Source organism: Narcine bancroftii, chromosome 11, assembly GCF_036971445.1.
Source record: "Narcine bancroftii isolate sNarBan1 chromosome 11, sNarBan1.hap1, whole genome shotgun sequence".
NCBI lineage: Eukaryota > Metazoa > Chordata > Chondrichthyes > Torpediniformes > Narcinidae > Narcine > Narcine bancroftii.
In genome coordinates this window covers 97,297,978-97,321,600 of record NC_091479.1, presented here as the reverse complement: position 1 = coordinate 97,321,600, position 23,623 = coordinate 97,297,978, and the positions used below count along the sequence as shown (strand labels likewise).

General features: G+C 39.2%; 1 protein-coding gene across 2 annotated transcripts in view; it reads left to right on the top strand.

Annotated features, from left to right (window-relative positions):
• Positions 1–3,906: 3,906 nt before the first annotated feature.
• Positions 3,907–23,623, top strand: part of lrig3 (leucine-rich repeats and immunoglobulin-like domains 3) — a 53,968-nt gene continuing 34,251 nt past the window's right edge. For both annotated transcript variants that reach the window (XM_069904162.1, XM_069904160.1), the window contains exons 1-3: positions 3,907–4,319; positions 16,900–16,971; positions 17,059–17,133. In XM_069904162.1, coding sequence (XP_069760263.1) covers positions 4,093–4,319; positions 16,900–16,971; positions 17,059–17,133 — 374 coding nt within the window. In that variant the 5' untranslated portion in view covers positions 3,907–4,092. The remainder of the gene's footprint in view (positions 4,320–16,899; positions 16,972–17,058; positions 17,134–23,623) is intronic.

Here is a 23,623-nt window from a genome sequence, read left to right as displayed (position 1 = left end):
AGGAGATTTCAAATCATAATTTTAGCACACTCCAATACTTGGCATTTCAGTGGGAATACTTGAGCCAAAAGGATAGCACCGGGAGAGTGCCTAGGGCAATGCTGAGTTCCTGGGCTTCATTTGTGCTGATATATTTGATTAAATAGCACTCATCAAATCCATCTGCTTTTATTGAAAAACAATTTGTCTTCATTTCACCTTTGGTTTGGTCATCTATTTACATCTATGTCATCTGGTTACCATAAGAAACAAGAGTTGGACTAGGTCAAAATTGAACTCCCAACCCTGATCATATTTTGACCTTAACATCATTTTCCATTCTCCCAATATCCCTTTACTCCCTTGTACTTCAATTGTCTGACAATACTGCTTTGAATAGATGCATTGATTCCACCTATAGGGTAGAGAATACCAAAGATTCTCAAACTTCTGAGTGAAGAAATGTCTCCTCTCATCTGTCTGAAATGTGTGAGCCTCATTTTGAAACAATTTCACCTGGTTCTCAAAGCTTATTCTCACCATCCATCCTACCATTCTTGTTCAAAGTTCAGAATTATTGTCAGAGAACATACAGACATATAATATCACATAAAACTCTGAAAATTATCACTTATTGGTGGTAGTATAAAAAACTGTATTCAAGAAGCTACATACACATGTAAACAAATAAAGAAATGTTGATGCAATATAGAGAGAAAAAAAATTGCAAAATTAAGAGTCCTTAAATGAGTCTCTGAATGAGTTTGTTCTTGAAGAGTCTTATGGTGGAGGTGAGCAGATATTCTTGGTGGTGCATTCTTATAGCACCTATATCTCTCCTGATTGTAGCTGCTAGAACAGAGCGTGCATTGGATGGTGTGAATCTTTGATGATTGCTGCTGCTCTCCGACAGCAGTGTTCCCTGTAGATGTTCTTGATGGTTGGGAGGGTTTTGCCTGTGATATCCTGGGCTGTGTCCAGTACCTATTGCAGGGCTTTATGCTCAGGGATAATTGTGTCCCCATACCAGTCTGTGATGTAGCCGGTCAGCACACTTTCCACCACACATCTGTAGAAAATTGCCATGGCTTCCAGTGTCATACCAAATCTCCACAAACTCCTAATGAAGTAGAAGCACTGATGTGCTTTCTTCATGATGCCATTAGTGTGTTAGTCCAGGAAAGATCCACTGAGATAGTGACTTCCAAAACTTAAAATTGCTCATCCTCTCCACCTCCAATAATCACTGGATCATACACATCTGGATTTCCTTTCCTGAAGTCAATAATGAGCTCCTTGGTTTTTGTGGCATTGAATGTGAGGTTATTTTTGGTGCACCATTCAGCCAAGTTTTCAGTCATCCTCCTTATGCTGACTCATTGCCCCTTTTTATAAAATCCACTAGCGTGGTATCGTCAGCAAATTTGTTAATAGTGCTGTTGTCGTACCCAGCCAAACTGTCAAAGGTGTGTAGCGAGTAGATCAGGGGGCTAAGAACACAGCCCTGTGGTGCCCCAGTACTGATGGAGATGGTGGAGGAGATGTTCTAACCAATCCTCACTGATTGTAGAAGCTTAGGTTTCCATTAAATCAACAATTTCTTCTTGTTCCTGATGCAGAGTCTTAACCTGAAAGATCAGCCATTCCTTTGCTCTCATGAATGTGCTTGACACACTGAGTTCTTTTAGCAGCTTATTTTATACTAATCAGACTTGCTAGTAGAAACAGTGACTTATTTATTTTTTTTAGAACACATTATGTTTAAACATAATCATTTCTCAACCTTCTCTGTTCCAAGCTTCTCTTATATTTTATCATAATTTGACCCTCATTTATCCCCCTATTTAATTCTGCTAAGTTTGCAGGACTGTGGAGACTGGTGGAAGAGTGAGAATGTTCCTACATAGAATCAGAAGGTCTGTTGTGATCCTGTTTAGAGAGAGCATGCTAGAGCACTGAATGGTGTACACCTAGTTTTTATATACTGCCTTCACCAACTCAAGGAAGGCCCGTTCATGATTGCTCAATGTGTAAGCACTCACAATGGAGAAGAAATATGTGGGAAGGTGGTGAGAATAGTGTCCTTTTGTGTATAAAGTGGAGTTACATCAATGGAAGGATTGCCTCACTAATAACAAAATCTATGTATCCTGCACTGCCTGGCAGGAGGTGCCTATGCTCAGGACAAGAAAAAAAAGTTGTTAACTTGGCCTGCGCCATCACGGGCATCAGTTTTCACTCTATCAAGGACATCTACAAGAGGCAGTGCCTTAAGAAAGTTGCCTCTATTCTCCAGGACCCCCACCACCCAGGCAATCCCCCCTTTGTTCTGCTCCCATTGGGAGAAAGGTACAGGAGCCTGTAGATGAGCATTCAGCGGCACAGGGACAGTTTTTTTTCCCCCTTTGCCATAAGATTACTGAATGAACTATGAATCGTAAACATTGCCTTCCTTTGTCTTTTTCATGAATTATTTTATTTAGTTTGTAATTTATTCTGTGATGCTGCTGCAAAACAAGGAATTTTGTGATTAACCTGGAGGTGATGGGACTTGTAGAGCAGGGGTGGGGGGGTGGGGTGGGGGGGTGGGGTGGGGGGGAGGGGTGGGGGGGGGCGGTGGAAGGGGACTGAGGTGGAAACCAATGCGATGAGGACCTGGATTGTCATCAGCACTTCCCGGGCGGGAAAGAGTTTCATTACTTTAGCCTTGGAGTTCTTTTTTTTCCCACAACTTTATTTATTCATTCAACAAGGTTAGCCTTGGAGTTCTAATGTTAAATACAGAACCCCACAGAGGAAACTCAGCGGACCATGAACTCAGCTGGACATTTAGTTGCAATAACTTGTTTCCATTACCTACTGGCAGATGACAGGCAGGGATAAAATGCTTAAAACAATTAGAAATGTAACATCCCAGAGAGAAAAAAATGCAGCTTTTTCATAGTAATATCATTAAAAAAACTTTATTAATTATTCATGCATTGTAAGTAAAGCAGATCAGATCACATGCCTGCAAACCCACATGACAAAATAGGAATGCAATGTGAATCATTAACAATAATTTACAAGTTTCTGAATATAACTTTCATAAGATAGCAAATGTATGTGTTTGCTTTATTTCTCACATCCATCGCGAGGTGTAAATTGTTTGTGTTGATTGGCTTTTAATTTCTAACTTCCTTTTCTCCTGAAGGTGCTAAGTCTTAATGGGTAACAGTTTCACAACCAACTGCTGCATTTCAGCAGAAAAGATGAGAAGATAGGAAGATGAGATTTATTGTCAGAGCACATACATGATATCACGTACAACCCTGAGATGATTTTTTTTCCCTGCAGCCGAGGCAGAATGACCACTTATTGGTTGGTGTTGCAAAAAAACAATTCAAGTGTATTCGTGCAAACAAATAAAGACATGTTTGTCATTGAGAAGTCTGATGGTGGAAGGGTAGCAGCTGTTCCTGAAGCAAATCTTGAGGCACCTATCCCTCTTTCCTATTGGCGGCAGCAACAAGATTGTGGGCTAGGTGGTGGGGATCCTTGATCATTGCTGCTGCTCTCAGGTGGGTGGGGAGGGTTTTGCCTGTGATGTCCTGGTCTGTGTCCACTACCTTTTGCAGGGCTTTCGAAAAGAAAGCTCAAAAGTGCAAAGAGGCAAATAAAGTTCTGGTTAAAAAAAAATGAGTGGTGTTTTACTGGGGCAGGTCAACCCCATTTGACCAATATTCCCTCCACTGAACATTGCACCCTTCCTCACCACCACCATCAAACGTGTGCAGGGACCCGCGGTGGGGCCCGGGAAGTGTAGTTCTACCGGCCGTGGCTGGGAAACCACAAGTCCCAGAATCCGCCGGGTGGGACGCGGAGCCGCGATCACGTGGGGGAGCGGCACGGTCCAATGAGGGAGCAGGGCTCTGCGTGGGAGGAGACGAGAGCCGAGACGAACGTGCCTGTGTTTGGACCTGCGCTCATTCGAACGGAGACCTCGGATTTACCCAGAGTTCGGCACCTACCAGAACTTTCTGCTGCGTCGGAGGAGTCCGGACGGGAGAAGACGTCAGCTTTTCCAAGGGGTCGGGAGCGGAGGAAGGACAACAATAACAGAGAGAGCGGAGGATGCCCCGGCTCCGAAGGTGGCCGTCGAGCGCGGCGGCGGCGGCGACGCTGCTGCTGCTCCTCTGGGTCCGCGTCCCGGCCGCGGTTGCCCGGGAGCCGCCGCGCGCCTGCTCTTCTCCTCCACCTCCTGCCCCCCCCCGCTGCTCGTGCCTGGGCGAGCTGCTGGACTGCAGCCGCAGCAAGCTGAGCCGGACGCCTCGCCCGCTGCCCGGCTGGACGGTCCGCCTGTGAGTTCCCCCTTCCCAAAATTAATAAAACTGGGGGGGGGGGGGGGGGGGGGGGCTTGTTTTCTGCAAACCCAAACTTTGCATCTCTGGGACCGCGCGCGCGCAAAAAAAAATAATGAACCAAAAAAAAGTTTTGGGGTGGAAACTTTTGTAACTTTTGCGCCCTCGCAGCTCGTTGTCTGGGTGAGGCTTGAATTTGGGTCTCCGAGTGCATTTTGGTCTCTGCCGCCCGTGTGAATTGCTGCACTCATTTTGGGTGGGCTCGGCGAGTTTGTCGTCGGGGTGCAATGCCTGGAGGATGGGGTTTTGTGTGCGATCTCGAGCCTTCTGGTGGCTTATTAAGTGGTGCAATTTGGTGGAAAAGGGGAACACGACCCTGCTGCTTCTTGCTGCAGTCATCATCTGTGATTTTTTTTTGCCCCCCAAAAGTAAAAGGGTTGCAATTCCTAACTGAGCGCTCTCAGCCTGGCTTTGGACCTTCCAAGTGAGTGTTTGGGTCACCATCCAGTCTGCGTGGGGACCCACCAGTCTCAGCTTCAAGGTTTAATCAGCTTGTGCTCGGGATGCCTCGGTACTTGGTTTTTGTGGCAATGTAGATTTTTCCCCCCCGTAATTTAGAGTAACTAAAATGTGCTGCTGCTTGTGCCCAGAAAGCAAAGTTTTGCTCTCTGGTTTTGTGGCTCGTAGGATGAAGTCGAGTGCTTGTAACTGTGCCCTGAAGGGGCCAAGTGTCTGTGAAGAAAGTGTGGGGGGGGGGGGGGTAAGCCATTAATCGAAGCAGTATTTATTAGATGAATCAATTAATTTTGCCATGCACTATAAAACAAGTTTACAAGACAAGCGTTTGCAGCTCTGCATTCTCCTTGGACCATGTGCAGAGAAGGGTCCAAATGTTGAACAAAGCAGGAAGACTTGCAATTAGCTGTGGCTAATTCCCTTCAAATTAGCTCATCTGGGCAGTCATGCTGCCTTGCTCACGAAACATGAATAGTTCTTTCTTTTATTGTCTTCGAAACTTTTTCACTGCTCACAGACTCCCAACCTTCCCAGATTTGGGATAAAACTGAATTCTGTGATTTTTTTTTAAGATGTTTGATTTGTAGAAAACTGTTCCTTTTCCAAATCTAAAGAAAAAAACAACTTTAGGTTATTTTGTATTGGATTTTAACGTAAAGTCCACAAGGGATAAATTCATATTTTTTTTTGTGCAAAATACACCAGAAGGACAACATTGAGATGTTTTAGTGTTTAGATACACCAAACTTAAATGATCGCCCTTTTAAATTAAATGAACAAAACTTTATTTTTCCCCTTTTTCTTTGAAACAGCATATTCTTAATATGAAATCGATTTTTCACTCTTTTATTAGCGGTGATAAAATGGACGGAACTCAAATTTGTGGTTAGGATTCAGTTTTTGTAAAATGTCGATCAAAATCATTTGGCTTTGTTTTAAAATATTTTCTCAAATATATTTTGTTGGCAAAGCCGTTACAACAGCTGGAGTAATTTTTAGTATTTGATTTTTTTTTTGTTCTGTACATTTCAGTCACTTCAAAGATGTTGATTTGCACCCATATGTTCTTATTAGTAGAGAACTGTCTGAGAAGAGCAGCTGTAGATGGTTTCCAGTTGTGTAAACAAGCACTAGTAGCCCAGTTGGGGTATACAACTGTGATCACTCTTTGGAGAATTTTTCATTTACTCAAAAGAAAACATTTAGTGTCTCTCCTGTTTACACCAAACTTTGTGTTAATCGTAACTTCATAAATGCTTCACTGTTAGTCAAATAATTCCTGAGGAAAACCTGGATTGCAGAGCTGTTTTGTATACATCTTTGTCCAGGTGTAGCTACAGTTAAATTTGGCTAAGTTCGAGGCAATTTAGTCAACAGTTCCAAATCATCCATTCCTTGGTGTTATTCTGTGTACCAAACAAAAAAACCTTTCATTTAGTGCTTCAGGATATTCCAAAGTACCTCACAGCCAATTAATTTTGAAGTATGGACATTGCATTTTTATAGTGAACTACTGCAGCCAATTTACTTATAGTAAGGTCGCAGCCAATTTACTTATAGTAAGGTCCAACAGTCAAATTAAAACACTTTTTGAAAATCATGACCCTTAAATAAAAAAAAAATAACTTGTCACGTTTTAATTGTTTTCTGCTGCTCTGAAATCTTATGTCGAGATGTAGTTACACCTTCTTCAGAATATCCCTTGCATCCATTTCCAAATTTCCTGAGAGTGGGTTGCCTATAAATATAGGAATCAGGTTTTGAACTACCTGAGCCTCCTTTTCTTTCCAACTGTAGACTGAAATTGAACCCTTATGCTAAAGATACTTCCTTGCCAGTCGTACAAAACGTTGTCTTCTTCCATGCATTTATCAATAGCTGCATTAATAATGAATCTCAACATTGCCAACACTTTTGAACAATTCAATGAAGCATTGAACGTATCGTTGAGGTAGGTAGGTAGTTTACGTTGGTTGGGGAGACCAGCACAAGGGGACATAGCCTCAAGATTCAGGGTAGTAGATTTAGGAACGATGAAGAGGAACTGCTTTTTTCAGAGTGGTGAATCTGTAGAATTCACTGCCCATTCAAGCTGTGGTGGAGATCTCACTAAATGCATTTAAGATTATGTTGGAGACATTTCTACGTAGCAAGGGAATTGAGGGACATTTAGGAAAAGGCAGGTAGGTGGGGATGAACCTATCATCAGATCCTCCATGATCACAGTGAATGGTAGAGCAGGCTCAATGGGCCGGGTGGCCTACTCCTGCTCCTATTTGCCTGAGGATCTTTCTTGGACTAATGCTACTGTGATAATCAAGAAGGCACATCATCTCCAGTTCTGCAAATCCTTAGAATGATCAATTTACAGGAGAAGTTGCTGCTGTCCTTCTATCATTGCTCTATTGAAAGCATGCTGGCTTATTGCATTCTCGTGTGGTTTTCCAGCTGTGCAACAGCAGAAGAGAGGGATCTTCAGATGTTATCTATACGGCCCAGAAGATCATTGGGTTCTCCTTGCCCCTTTTGGAGGATTTATTTTGATCTCGCTGTATTGGGAAAGCAGCCAGTATCCTGAAGGACTCTACTCACCCAGGCCTTCATTTGTTTGACCCGTTGCTCTCGGGTAGATAATACAGGTGGTTCATTAAATCATGGAGCTGTCTGATGTGACAGTACTGTCAGATCTGTCTGTACTCGAGATCTAAGATCTATCCGAGAATTAAACTCCGCCAATTAGTGTATTTTTTTTATGGTTTTTTAAATGCTATTTTTTCTATTTTTATATGCTCTTGTATGTTGTATTTGTAAGTACTGTGGGTTGCATTTTTAATTTTTTTTGCAATGACAATAAAGTACTTGCTATTTGTCTTTCCTGTTGTCTTCCAGCCATTTGCATTCTTGTTGTTGGACTTGGATGATTTTACTGGTACTCCCTGACTTTTGACCGTAATTGAGACCAAAAGATCAGTCGTATTTTCAAATGGATGCAAGTCAGAATTTTGCCTGCAAGCGTGGAGTAGTCTTAAAGCAAACTTATTAACCACTTTTTTTTCATTGTAGATTTGACCATAACAACTTGAAGCCTGGTGAATTTGTCAATAAACCTTTGTGAATCTTTCCACATTGTGGTCCATGGTTATCTTGTTAGTCGGGGCCCTGGGGTCTGCAGATTGAGCATGGCCATCTTGATTCCGCATGTGAAAAGGAATCAAGGATTCCTACGGACCCCAGGATGCCGACTAATAAGGTAAGTAAGCACATTTTAGCTCTTGCGTGCTCTGTATCCCTGTTTATAGTTTGTCAAATACAACATGATTTGTGTAAATTTTTAATTTTTAAAAAAATTTCAGTCATATGTGCAGATGGACACAATTTGCTTAGGTCACAAGTTGGGGAGTACCTGTGCTCCAGGAGCATTTACCTTTGCTTAGCCTGCCTCGCTTCGAATGACTACTTGTGGGTTGGTACTGTTGGTCACAGTAGTTTGTCTAGTATCCTCCAGGGACATTGTTAATCACATCTGCATTTTTATTTGCCTGAAGTAAAATCGGAAGCCAGCTCCACACTCACACCTCCCCTGCGCCTTTCTATTTTTAGCAACACAATGCCAGCCTTGTACTTTTTAAAATTATAGGACTATTATTAGAGTTTCTGTTTCACGTAATATCTCATGGCATTGGAATTTGTTAGCTGGCTCTCAATGCTGGCCATTGAACATTATGAATAAAAACTAGGTACAGTTCAACAAGTGAACAGTTGGTTGCTGGCACACAATTGGCTAAAATGTATTCATCAATTTTAAACGTATTGAAAGTGCTCTCAAAATATTTTGCTTCAATTTTCATGTCGTTCTCACCTATGGATAGAATGTTTTTTCCCCCCATACCAGTTTGCATTTTAAAAGCCACAAGTTGCTTCCAAAGGTAGTTGAAAAGTGATGCATTTTGGTAAAGTCAGGAAATAACAAGTGCACACTCAAAAAAGTTCCATCCCTTCTTTTGTTCTTGTATATATATGAGATGACTTGTTTTATGTTTTCCTTAAATTTTTGGTTTTAAGGTTGCGGGCCAGGGCAAAAAAGTAGCAAGGCTTGAGGCAGGATGTTGGAGAATTTATCTTAAGGACTTTATCAACACTATTCCATGACCAATAAGCAGGAGACATAATTAGAATGTGAAATATTAAATATTGGGGAGCTAAATATTGGTTGGATTAAGAATATTTGTAATAAGGTGTCTCCATTTTCTCTGGAGCACAGGAGGCTGAGGGGAGATCAGATAAAAAAAAATTGAGTTGGTCTTTTTGCATTATGTAATAGGTAACTGAATCACATAGATGGGGGTAGGAGCATATATTAACGTGTAAGAGGCATATGAACCTGCAGAAAATGAATGGATGTAATTCATGTGCAGGCAGATGGGATTAGTTTGATTTGGTACCATGGGCAGCACAGACTCTGGGTCTGTTTTCGAGTTGTAGAATTCTGTAGTGCTGAACAAGGTTGTTCCCCATAATGCAAGAGGAAAGCGGTGGTAATATCAGCAAGCTGTCGTCAGCCCATGGAATAGATCATTGAGTGGGGGTGTGGGGGGGAGAGAGATACAACAATGAATATCAGAATTTTTGAATTGGGAGAGTGCTAAATTGCTTGATAGTGTTTTTGCGTTTTCATGTCAAGCCTGCTTCAGTTTAAGCTTTGCTCCACAACTAATAAAGCAGTAATTGTAGTTCTCAACTTGTCAGGTGATACAAGACCATTAGGTAGATTTGGACATGGAAATGTGATCTTCAACTGTTGGTTTGCAATCACCTCATTGCATTAGTGCAAAGGAAGAAGTATAAGTATTCTAAAATCCTGGTGTACATTACAATGCGATGAGGGGTGGATCTCTTTACGGGGATATTCTTTTTTTTTAAAAAAAAAGCAGAAACCAATTTTTCAGTTTTGTACATTGATGGTTTGTGGTAACTGTAGAGCCTTTAGGATGGCATAAGGTGGTGCAATAAAGGAAAGTCTGCTGAGGTTAAGAAATTCTCTTCAATTTTGTACCTTTTTTGCACTTCGGAGAAATAGGTTGCATAATTATGATTTTAAAATGCTGATCGAGGAAAGTTTGTTTATTCACGCGAGTTTACAAAGTGTAGAGTGGTTCTTTGGACTGTTGCCTTTTGCAAACATGGTTTTGACATTTTTGTAATGAATCTGCAGTTCAAGTTGACTAAAATTCACTGGGTATGTAAGGAAATAAATAATGAAACAAGACACAGTAAAGTAGTAATGCCCATTCATTTTGCTTTCTCATGGTTTATTCTTGATTTACACTCAATTGAATCAGTTTAAAAGCTGCTTTTCGATGGAAGTGAGAATAGATCTAAAAAAAAACAAATGCAGAGGACAACATGAAGCACAATGGTGTACAACACTGGTACATTAGTCCTGCCTTGAATTTGAAAGTTGAGGTTTTCTTAGAATATATTTGAGAAACATAGAAAATAGGAAGTGATGAATGTACTGTATTAAAATAACAATAAAGAAAAATAATTCTCAAATTCTATTGTATTTTCCCAAGGAGAAAGTAATCTTAATGACTTTTGTATTTACTGCAGTTGTCATGTTGAAAGTATCACTTCTTGGATTGCAGGTGATTATAAATAAAATCGTTGATTATATAGGAATGATTGAGAAAATTTATCACATTTAAATTGTAAATGAGAGGATTGCTTAAGATTGATAATTTCCAACCTTGAAAATTACCTGGTCTCAGTAATCCCTATTATTTGGAAGTTGTGGGAATGATGGGGAGGACCTTCAAATGTTTAGACTAGAGGAGTCCTTGCTTATTTAATAGCCTTTAACTTTTGCAATATATTTGCTTTGAATTTAGTTCTTCACTGATGAGCACCTTCCCTTTCCCAATATTAAATTATTTTGGAAATCACATTCTTTCCCATCAATATGAAATGGGGGGTTGGGGGGGGGGGGCGGTGGGGAAAGCTTGCAGAAACAAGGATCTTTTGAGTGAAAATGGGGAAATGATTAAGGTCCAAAGTAGAATTAAAAACTTGACTTTATTTTGGAAGTGAGGAAAATGCATGGCAATGAGCTGTTGTCCACAGCTGCTTTGCTATACAATCCAGACCGAGAAGCTTTCACACACTCTACTGATTTACGAGTCGCTCATTATTGGTGTCTTAAAGTAGTTAAAGCTTTGTGATTTTCCCCCCCCCCCCCTTCCATCATACTTGTTTTTCTGCTGAACTGGCTGATCTATCTGCTCTATGTTCTGCTTTTGATTAAAATTTGTCAGCCGAGAGATGAAGTGTTTTGCAATTCCAAAAGTTCTTGATAACAGTAATCAAATAGCAATCTGTTCTTAAATTTCTACTTAAATTTACAAAATTAGCTCTTTACCCCAGGTGAAATACATTGCTCTGTCACTACCTTTGTTCCTAATAGAAAAATGTAATCTTACTAAGTGTTAAGCTATTAATTTCGTACAAGCGACAGCTGTTTTGTCCTTTGTTGTTTAGGGTCGTTTCCTAACTTTCTTTGTTTACACCTTTCAATTGGGTTTTGAAAAGAGTTCCACAGGAAAAGATCGTTGATGTGAGAAACTATTGGCTTGTAAGTTTATTTTTCTTAAATTTACCAGGCTCTTAATTTTCACTAAGAAAGAGAAATGATTTTTAATCTTGAATACTAGATTTATGCATTCTGTGAAGATTGTTTGAAGGGCTAGTTTTGCATTAATTTTGATAGTCTGCACGTGCCAAACTAGATTAGTCGTTAATAGGGAGATGCAGAGTGTCTGCATACATTTAGTTTTTATCTCTCAAAATAGCATCAGAAATGGCTCTGGTTTGTGTAAATTGTGAAGTTTTGCAGATGGTGTAGCTCCTTGTCAGCATCCAATTACCCTTGTTCATTGTACTAACATCTGAATCTTGTCTACAAAATGTGTTTAATGTAGTTTCTTTATAAATTCTTAGTCACCAGGTATTCCAAAATGTTATTGTTGGATTATTGAGGTCATTGATAGGCGTTGTTTTCTGTGTGCACTGCTTGTTTGGGTTAAATACAAGTTACGATAAAAATCACTTATCCATGCTTGCAATCTATGATTTGTGTAATTCCATCTTCTTGGTTTGTAATTGTTCTCGATTAGCAGAAAGACTGCCAAGTGAATCCATTTTCTCAGTAATTATCTTTCTTTCCTTCCTTTCTCTTGTACAATGTCATGGGTAGGATAACACTGTTACCTCAATTATCATATTCATGAAAAACTATTGGCATACAAATACTCAAAAGAAGAACTTGGATAAGAATAATCCTGACCCTTCTAAATGCTCACCAGAGGTTGCTCGATATTCATCACTTGTGTGAAACCACACGAAATCAGTTTTCAAAACCAGAATCAAACCTTGATTTATAACGATCTGTATTTGCCATTAATATTGTAAAGGTATTTGAGTCGCATCAGTTTTTAATATCAGTGCCTTTGGAGCAATTTTTTTTAACTCCCCTTTCTTTCTTTTAAAAAGTTAAATATAGAAGCTTTATCAAATATGTAATCAGAAATCTGGTTACAAGATGAATGAAAAATATGCTAATAAAGATTCAAAATGATGTGTTTTGGAAAGGTTCAAACACAAGATTGGGCATTACACATATTCAGAAATCATATTTAACTTTAAAATCCCAAATAGTTCCTTTTTCAAGTCACCCTTAACACAAATGGGCATGTGAGCACCACCACACTTATGGACATTCTAGTTAGATACTGAATATGATTGTTACTTATTTCTGGTAATGCAGGTATACCCCTCTTTATGAAACTAGAACATTCTATGAAGACCCATTTTCATAAAAGCAAAAACCCATTCAAATCCTTTCATAAAACAAAACACTACTTTCTTCGTAAAGTAAATTTTGTAATTCAAATGCAAGTACTCCCCGACATATATTCGTATTCCATTCTGAATGACAGCCTTATCTCAGAATAGACATATCATGGAATCAGCATGCCTGTGATACTGAAGAGTAAAATGATCGATTTTCTTCCATTCTCTCTCTCTGAACCCTCCTTGTTCATTGCTGCGGACCATGAGCTCCTGCGGACTCTACTGGCCTCTAAAATCTGTCTGACCATCAGAATATTGAGCATCAAAATCAGAAAGACACAAGGAATTAAACTGCAATGAAATATCTCAACATGGCGGCCACCGAGGACGACTCTCGCAAGGGGGCGGCCTCCGAGGACGACTCTCGCAAGGGGGCGGCCTCCGAGGACGACTCTCGCAAGGGGGCGGCCTCCGAGGACGACTCTCGCAAGGGGGCGGCCTCCGAGGACGACTCTCGCAAGGGGGCGGCCTCCGAGGACGACTCTCGCAAGGGGGCGGCCTCCGAGGACGACTCTCGCAAGGGGGCGGCCTCCGAGGACGACTCTCGCAAGGGGGCGGCCTCCGAGGACGACTCTCGCAAGGGGGCGGCCTCCGAGGACGACTCTCGCAAGGGGGCGGCCTCCGAGGACGACTCTCGCAAGGGGGCGGCCTCCGAGGACGACTCTCGCAAGGGGGCGGCCTCCGAGGACGACTCTCGCAAGGGGGCGGCCTCCGAGGACGACTCTCGCAAGGGGGCGGCCTCCGAGGACGACTCTCGCAAGGGGGCGGCCTCCGAGGACGACTCTCGCAAGGGGGCGGCCTCCGAGGACGACTCTCGCAAGGGGGCGGCCTCCGAGGACGACTCTCGCAAGGGGGCGGCCTCCGAGGACGACTCTCGCAAGGGGGCGGCCTCCGAGGACGACTCTCGCAATTTTTGCCAAAATTGCTCAAGTTTTAGATTTTAAAGAAAATGTTTGGTCGTATGTGCGTATGGACGGAAGTTGCAAAAGTCGCAAGTTAGGGAGCACCTGTATTTGTAAAGTGGGGTATACCTGTATTTGCAGTAGAATAACATTTGTAAACAGAATGGATCAGGCATTCAGGTGTTGAATTATATTTCAGTGTGTCTATTACAGAATGCTAGATTTCACAAAAAAACATGAATCCTTGAATTACACAGTTTTATCAAAATATAACCAAAGAAAGCATAATTGTAAGGAGATGGTGCTACTGGACCAACAGTGAAAAAAAAATTGGATGAAGAAAAAACGAGGTTTGCAATGATTGTAACTGGTTTCTTTTGATATCATGGCAGTGTACTGGAAAAAAATTGCCATTTTTTCCCCCAAATTATCAGTGAATAAGGCGAATGATTCAGAAGGATGACTTTGTGACAGATGTTGCATTTTTTTTACACTACACAGAAAACTTTTAAAATTGAGGGAAGATGTGGAATTGGGTACCAAATGGAGCAGCAAATTAGTTTTGGAATGCTTCAACCAAATACTTTTGTGACTAAAGATTGCCAAATGGGGATGAGACTTACAGGGTTTCTTTTAAAAAAAAGTAATCTTCTATGTTGGGATCGCAACAATCAAATGTGGCAGCATGCCTGACAACTAAACCAGAAAAGGGGAAGGGTATCTGAAAATAGTTTCAATCTGTAGTAAGTCAGAAATGTATGATACATGCTCCCTTTCCTTTGCCTTCTGAAAACCAATGACAAAACATATCATTTGCGGAGTTGTTTTGAAGATGCAGACATTGTATAGTAATTTGTTTCACTATAAAAATCTGGGCACAATGAAGCAAGAATTCAAACTAATTGTTTCCTCCACCTCTTGTCACAATGATAGCAAAGATGGTTGTTTTGAATTCACTGCAGCTCTGAGAGAAGTTAACCAAATTTAGGTCATGAAAGCTATTTTGATCAAATTGCTTCATTTTCACTTCTACAGTGAAGTTACCGATGGAGCCACTCTTATCATTGAGTTTTAATTGTAAAGTAAATATATTAATTATTTTTTCCTTTTTGGTATTAACAACCATCTTAAAATATGAATATTAAATAAATTTTAATCTCATTTAATGATGAAATTCGTTAAACTAAATGGTGAGATCGATGACTCAGATGTTCAAAGTAGCTGTATCCAGAATATAATTCCATAAAATGGTAGCTGTCTTGAGTTTGAATTTTGTACGTGCCAAGAAATTTGTGTGAAGTGGGTCATTGCACTTTAAGGGCAAGTTGCCAAATGTAGAAATTCCTGAAATGAAAGTAATCCTTTACTAAAACAAGCTGTTCTTCTAGTAGAGACTTGCACCTCAATTCCACTACAAAAAAGTGATGAAAGATTGGTCTTTGAGGAAAAGTGTATTTTGACACCATCTATTTTTTGTAAGCCAGAATTCTAGAAATTTGGAATTCTAAAAGCAATCTTTTATATTTTATTGCTACTACGTATATAGTTGTAAGTGCTAACCTGCTTCCATAAATGTGATCAGTGGGTTAAGTCTGAATGTAGCTATAAGTTGAGCTGGAATAGGTTTACAGTGTTCTCAAACATCTGGCCATCTTTTATTATGAATGTCTGCAATATCTGCTTATCTTCTACACTTTGTAACCCTCTGCAGTAGGAAACTGGGTCAATTTAAAGGATTCGATACTGCTTTCATATTCACTGATAGACTACAGATGGCGCAGTGTTGAAATCCAAGTGGAAGTGTCTGGCTGGCTCCAGTGTGATCTTGCTCAGTGCTCTTGGTAACTGGAGGATTTTGTAGTTTGGAACCTTTTGTCAGCTCCGCGTATTACTGCTACAACAAAGCAGACCTTTTCGTGTCTGGTGGGTCTCTGCAAACATGCTTCGAATGTGTTGCATAGATTGCAGTTCAAAATCCACTAACTTTTTTTTACTCTACCTATTTAGTTCAGGAGGAGTTGTGCACAAACACTGGTTGAAATTAATTAGAGATTTTACACCAGAATAATTTTGTAAAATGTTTCCTTGAACAAAATATTAAGCCAAAAATCCATTTCTTGTGCACCACAAAGACTTGAGAAAAAAATTGCAGTCTTTGATATTTTTAAAAAACTCTTCAATGGGGGAAATTAGTTGATTTAAAATCCTTGTGGTTCAGTATTTCACATTGAGATGCTTGCTTGCATTCGTATATGGAGTTTTTTATTTTTTGGTGTTTTTCTCTGAAGAATAATTCTAGTGCTTATTGTTACATTGTTTAGGACAGAATTAGATCAACTAATAGAATGAGCATTTTTGAATTTTTGACCCTTTTTGGCTTAAAACTAATTTACATGTTTGCAAAGATGCCTTATTGAACCTATGCAATTCTACCTGGTAAGGTCCAATGGCTTAAAAAAAGTACTGACTTGTTCTGTCGACATCAGAGTCGTGACTCTTGTGCAATAATTATTCACAGTGAACCGAGATAGTTACTATTCAGCAGACAATTTTGCCCCAAATAATGAATTTCTACCTTGAGCATTTAGAAGCTAATAAAGAAGCACACTGGCTTGCTGTTCTAATGCATCAGAGCATACAGTTTCTTGCACAGATCATTAAGAAGCAGAGGATGAAAAATGACTAGCACCTAACAGCCTGAATATGCCTGAGATTGTCTGATCTCGGAAGTGAAGGTCCAAAGACCTCCTAGGAACACCAGGTGCTGTAGGCTTCTGTGAGGGGTGCTGGACAAAGTATCAGCTCTTTGCTGCCTTAAGGAAGAGAGAAGTTGAAGAATTTCATGTTGTTCCATTCTAAAAGTTGTACAATATTATGTGACAATATAATGGAACCGTTGCTTTTTAAATTGTCCCATGTCTAAACCAAAAGTCATAAAGTTGCATTTCTGCTCAATCTGAATCGTGTAGTTGGGGAATTGTAACTACTAATTGAATATGTGACCTGACTGGTTTGCTTTCTCAAGATTGGATCACAAAGTATGTTTCATCCAGCGTGTTATTGGGAAATTAACCTTTGAATATTCAAACAAAGGTTATTGCCAGTTTAGATGAAAACCCAATGCAGTGGTTTACAAATTTATGCTTAATTTCCAAATGACTCTCAACATGAGAAATGAAAGGAGGGGTTGTATCAAAATTGTGATAAATTGAATACTCTGAAATGAAATTTCACCTTATGTGTTGTATATTTTCCAGGGATTTGAGCCACAATCGACTTGCTTCTATCAATGGCAGCTTGTTTAACCATCTTCACAACTTGCAGGAAGTGTAAGTCACTTTTTTGTTAGAATTAACTTTTAAATTGTTGTTGGCTAATCAATTATCCATTTCTGATTTTACCTTTTTGACTTTCAGAAAAATAACTCATAATGAATTAACTGCAATACCAAGCTTTGGAATTATAGCTGTAAACATTACCCTTCTTTCACTGTAAGTAATAACTTTTTATTATTCAGGCCTTTGTAGTTTTTTGAAATGCTATCTAATAAAAGTATGTGCATTCTGTCAATAATCCCATTCATGTTTTATGATGATTTTCGGTGGCTGGTGAACAGTTCAGGAAAACTGGCTCAGAATGGTTACTCCAGCACACTGACATTGTAGTGTCTGAGTGAGAAGATTATGGAAGCTTGATCGATGCTATGTTAAATATCTCATTGTAGCAATATATCTGCAGACCTGAATGATATTGATGATGTCAGTCTTTGACTGGGATACACTTTCTGTATATGCAGGGTGCCATTTGCGTTTGCACAGCATTGATGCAAGGATAAGTAATTTGTAAATATTAGGATGTTCCTTGATTTGCATTCCCAGGCTGAAACCTAAATATGTCCATTTAGTGGCTTTTAAATTGCAGTGTTTGTGTGTATTAAGTGCTGTGACTAATGATGTGCAGTGGCTAAGCCACAGAGCTTGAATATGATCAAGATTGTTCCTCTGGCAGAAATTTCAACTTAGAATTTGCAATAGTGAACATAATAAGTAAAATAAAAAAAGATATTTTTTGTGAACCAGTTAAATCATTTTCTTTCTAGCCTGGATTAGGCTAGATTCCTATCCTTCAGAGCTCAAATCTTCTGAAGTTGGACTCTAGAGGTTTGAGCAATATCTTGTAGATAATTCCACCTGCTCATTTGCTCATCTGATACCTACAGAGACTAATTTCTCCAGTTTGGAAAATAATAGTATTGAAACCGAAGTTGTCCCAAAATCTAGCAAGAAGTTTAGTTTTTACTGTATTATTTTGCTAATATGATTAAACTTTACACTGTGAATGTCTGCTTTTGAAGAAGCATCACTCGAGTTAACCTGAAGATCCCTCATTTTAAAATAGATTTTTATCAATGTTCACAACATTTGTACTTTGCTACAAAATGTAGAACTTGATTACTAGTGCTGTTAAAAGCAATAGGTTCTCTCGTTTCCGTGCTGAACAAAGTCTTCAATTATACATAGAAGTGCTCAGTCGACCTGTGAAGTAAGATTTATCTATCCATTTTGTGCTATTTTTTCATTGGGAAAATAACCAAGATAGTGAAAACTCTTCATTAATATCATTTTTATTAAATAAGCTTTGCTCCCAATTAGCTAAAATGAGCTAGCGAGGTTTTTTATATAAACAAAAATCAGAAATAAGATGCATTCAGACCCAGCATTGCCATGAGAGGATAATGGTTGAAGGTTATTTATCCAATTTTGCATGTTGCTAATGGTTTCCAATAAGAATCAGAGCTGGGTCTTGTTTCCATAATGTGTATGAATGCCTTCAATTTGGGGTCATGATCAGATTGGCTGAGTCAATGGTGAAGGTCTTCGGCTGCAGGGATGTGGATGTCTTGGTAAAATGGGCTGGGAAAAATGAAATGGGTTTAATCCAGTGAGGTGGTGCAATTTGGGAGTCTTAACAAGGTTCAGACATATAACCTCAATGGTATGGACTTGCAGAGTATTGAAGTGGGACCTTGGAGTGAAAGTTCATAAATCTTTGAAGGTGGAAACATAGGTAACATGTAATAAGACGCATAGGATTCTAGCTGTAATATGTTGTGGCATTGAATACAGATCTATGAAAATTATTCTCCAACCTTGGCACAGATAGGGCAATGTTGTTATGGCACCAGCGATTAGGACTGGGGTTCAAATCTGCCACTGTCTGTTAGGAGTTGGTATGTTCTTCTCATGTCTGCATGGGTTTCCTCTGGGTGCTCTGGTTTCCTCTTACCCTTCAAAACGTACTGGTGTTGTAGGTCAGTTGGGTATAACTGGGCAGCACGGGCTCACGGGCAAAACGGGTCTGTTAATGTGCCGTTTATCTAAAATCCTGGATAGATCTTAGCTGGAGTATTGTGCATTTGTGGATGAGAGAGTGCTGGAGAGAAACCAAAGAAGATTCACCAGGAGGTTGTCTGGGATGGACCAGTACATTGGTACATTCCTTGCCTGTGCAAAGTCACTTGTGTTCCCATTTATCCATTTAAGTTCCAATTTAAAGCAATTTACATACTTCATTTAACAGGAATTCATTTCAGGAGGACATCTCAATCAGAATTTTTTCAAATTCTCCAACTATCTTCTCCATCTTGTTTGATGTTAGGGTAAAACAAGATGTAGCTGTGATAACTTTCTAGTTGGAGTGTAGGAGGTTAAGAGGAGATGTGGTTTGAGGGTTTTAAAAGTGAGTTGCATAGATGGGTACTCTGTGGGAATTTTTCCCCCATATCACAGGTAGATTAATCTAGGCATAGATTCAGGGCAAGGAGAGAGATTTAGAGGGGATATGAGAAGAACCACTTTTCCCCAGAGTATGGTAAGTGCCTGGAATGCTTTGCCTGAGGTGGTAGTTGAAGTTGGCTCTGACAGTGTGAGTCCTTGATTTGCTTAAGCATGGAACGTTATAGGCCAAATGCTGAGGGATGGGATTAATATTGAAGGGTGCCCACTGGTTGCTGTGGACAAGTTGGACTGCATGGCCTGCTTGGCTAAGTTTTTTTTCTTATTATGCTACACAGTATGCCATTTGAATTGTCACTTTTCTGCATGTTTCCTACTTCAATTTGTATATGGTGCCATACAAAAGAAAATTTGGTCAATATTTTTCAGCATAAAAAATGGAGTTTCTTTTTAAGATTTAATCAAAGTTCAACATTGTAAATGTGGCAGAAAATTTGCACACAGCATGGCAATGAGGTAATGACCTAAAATAGCATTCAGAATCCTACAACCTCATGAAAAGCAACTGAGGCAATAGTTTAATGTTTCGTGTGGGGGAGAAACTGTTCCTCTGTGCTATCAAAATGTCATAGCTGACATTGGTCGTCATGGACAGCAGGATTAAGTTGTTTGTATAACTCAATGATTCTATGATCGCCATATTTTGTATCGTTGTCTGTCAATTTTGGGTGAGCTTGTGTTTATTTTTAAGTAGAACTTTATTGATTTCCAAATATCAAATTACTGGTATATTTGAACTGTCCACGAAATCTAGTGCATCCTGTTTCTGTCCTGCTTATCATTCATGTGGAAGTGGAGGAGATTGTTTAAACTGAGGCAAAGCATCAAGACCTAGATCAGTCTGTCGTTTAGCCTCCAGAATTTTACAGTGAGCCACATTTGTGTCCCTGGAGTTCTGAAATTGACCCACTGTGCTTTTGCAGTGAATATGCATCTACATGAATATCCATTGATTCTGGATATTTCATACAGAAGAATGAGGTATTGAAAAGGTGAGAAGCAATGTGATGTGAGAGGCAAGTAGGCGAGAAGACCCCAGTTCACACAATGCTTGAATTAAATCAATGACAGGTGAAAGCAGTTTCACCTCATAAACATGTAATGGACCGTGAAACTAGTGGGTTTAGTCTACAACTGACATTTTGTTAATTTGTGTATTAAGCTAATTCTTTGCAGTTGATTATGGGGTGGGGGAGAATGTGGAGTGGGAGCTAAGGTAATCTGTTTTTGAATCCACGTTGACCAACTTCCCTCAACGTGGGTCTCTGCGCAAGTTTTGGAATAAATGGTAATTTTGAGAAAAAAATGGATGTTTCCACCTTGGAGCCATTAAATCGACTGGGTAGAATTTTGCTTGATATTAATGATACATCAGCTAAGTTTTCTAAACAAAGGAGTTTGCTTTTTATTTAGGACAAGGGACAGTAGCTTTTGTTGTGTATATTCCCACTGAAGGATCTTTTGAATCTATGCTTTGTGTAATTGCATCTTTATTTTCAACTCTGGCACATCCTACACTGCATGTGTGGCATTTCCTATTGGAGAAGGAACACACATTCGTAAACCATAAAATGAAATATTTTATTCCTTCAATCTTTAATGAAAAACATTCATTCTACACTTTGAAGACTCTAAGGCATAAGATGAAATGAAAATGTTTGAATTAATACTGAATGTTACCAGATAAACATAGGGTGCAAGCAAATCCAGTTTTCTGCAGGCAAAAGCTATACGGCCTCCATATGCTCATTTGTAGCATGATCCCCAAGTTCAACTGATCAAAATTTCTTTCATTCAAGTTTTGCACCAGTGTGCATTTAATATCAAAATGAGCTTTGGGGGTTAGGAAACAAAATTCCCTGTCAGCTATTCAATTAATTAATCTGATCACTGCTCAATTCCTTACATCTGGTGATTTATTGGGGTTTGTTTTTACTAGGCCTAGGTCAGTTAGTGTAGCCAGTGTGTCTGCAGTACAGCTTGAACACAAGTAAAGTGACATATGATATGAATCTGCGTTTTCCAATAATAAAGAAAAGCAGATGGTATTTGAGAAAAGTCACAACATTTGAATCACAGACTTGCTACTAATTTTTCTTGATGAAGTAAAACTTTCCTGATTATCTGTTTCCCATTGTAGGATTCTTGCAGCAAAGCATTCTGCTTTTTGTGTTTAAAATCGTAGATGAAATCTTTACAGACCCTGCTCCTGATTTGTGCATAGGGAACATCAACATTTTTGGGTTCTCATTGAGCAGACCTGGTACATTCACTTGATTGTTCCTCGTCATCAGAGTAGTGTGTGACTGTCTAAACAGGCTAAAATTATTTGTTTTACAATGGATTAAGGGAATTCAAGCATCATTTTCTGTTCAATTTTGTGATTTATAGTACGTCTTAAAATTATGAATGACAAAGTTAAATGTGTAGCTCAGTACCTTGAAATGCATGCAACTTTGAAATGTTTTAATATATCTGGGTCATAATCATGAAGCAATTTTCTTTAGATTGTAGATGAGTGAAGAAGGAAAGAATATTCAGATCGAACATCTCGAGATTGATGACTGTTTATTGATCTTTGACTTGCAAAATGAAATGAATGGGTGGAAGAAATGTAGTCAGGGTGCTTATTGTTTTTAACATTTTTGGAAGAAAGGCCTTTAAAGGACTTTTGATGATGACATGAGATTGACTAATGCTTACTTTGTGCCGTTCTCTCTAAAGTTTTTTTTGGGATATTGTGTCCATTCTATCCTTCAGTGTTACAGCAATTCGGAAAAGTGGTTTAAGCACAGGTGTCGTCATTATTATTTAGGTTAATGTATAGTGATGCCAGTAAAATATCAGTCACCTACAATATTCTGGTTGGGGATGTTGCATTGAAATTCAGCTTGGAGTGTTCCATCAGAATTAAAACAGCCATGAAGAATTTCATCATTGACGTGCACCAATAGAACAAGAAACATCGGATCGTCCTGTATGACGCACTCACATAAAAAGCCTCATTCATATGAGGAAGCTCGAAACGAAAACCTCGAATGATGAGAACCACTCCCGCAGCATCCTGGCATCTATCATCTGTGCGAAAGGAATTTAAGCTCAGATTGGTCTAATAGCCGTCTTCATGCACATTGCAATACTAAGGATTAGATGTCATATAGTCTTGCTCGTGAACAAATTGCAAACAATTTGAATTCTTTTGTGTTGCATCCTTGAAAGATAAATGAGCTAATGTTACTCAGCCTAGAAGTACCATGAACTATTGGAATTTAAATGGCCTTTTCTGTTTCTAGATAGCTTTAGAACAGTTGTGTGGGTAGGTTATTTTGGGCATTTTCTCTCCTGAGGTTTACTTTAAGTGATTAAAGAAAGGAAATGGTCTACAAAGACTATAGCAGGGCTATTTACAAGGTTGCACCATGGAAGGTTGGTACAGAACTGGTGTATCCTTAAATGTTGACCATTCTAATATTAGGATGCAGGTTAGGTCCCCAAAAATTAAAGTTCTAATGTCCTCAAATTCAAAGTAGTTTCCTTTAACAAATTAATCATTTAAAAAAAAAAAAAAATCTGCCTATTAGTGTAATTGGAACACTAGAGGTTATAACACAAAAGGGGTAAAAATGTTTTTTTGCTATTTGTTGTATCCCAGCACAGTGGAGAGTAGGCTTTAACAGTAAGAGTCTGGGACAGGCCATTATCAGGGTACCCTTTACACTTCAAATGTGAAATTCTGCAGAGTGGATTGAGACACAGCAAATATACAATATCAAGTATTTGGATTTCAGTTTTGGTGTTCAGTAGATCTTGTGCAAGATAAGTTGGAGCACTGCTTTCCCCAAAGGTAGACAAGCTACACTAATTACTTTCATACATGATCTCAGAAAAAAATTAGCTTGCTTGTACTAACCACTGGTTGATGGGTCAAAGAAACCTGATGAGAAAATGGACATGTTTGTTCATTTCAGTGTGAATTATGTGCTACTGAGAAAAGAAAGATAATTGGAACAAAAGCATCCTTTGGTTTTGAAATGCTGAACCCAGTGCTTTATTTCCAGAAATCCAATCCTATGCTGGAATTTTAATTTGAAAGAAACTGCTTGCTCATGGACTGGAGTATAGTAATCTAATTGTATTCCTCAATTTCTAGATCAGACAGAAGATTTTAAAGAAATGTGACATGAAA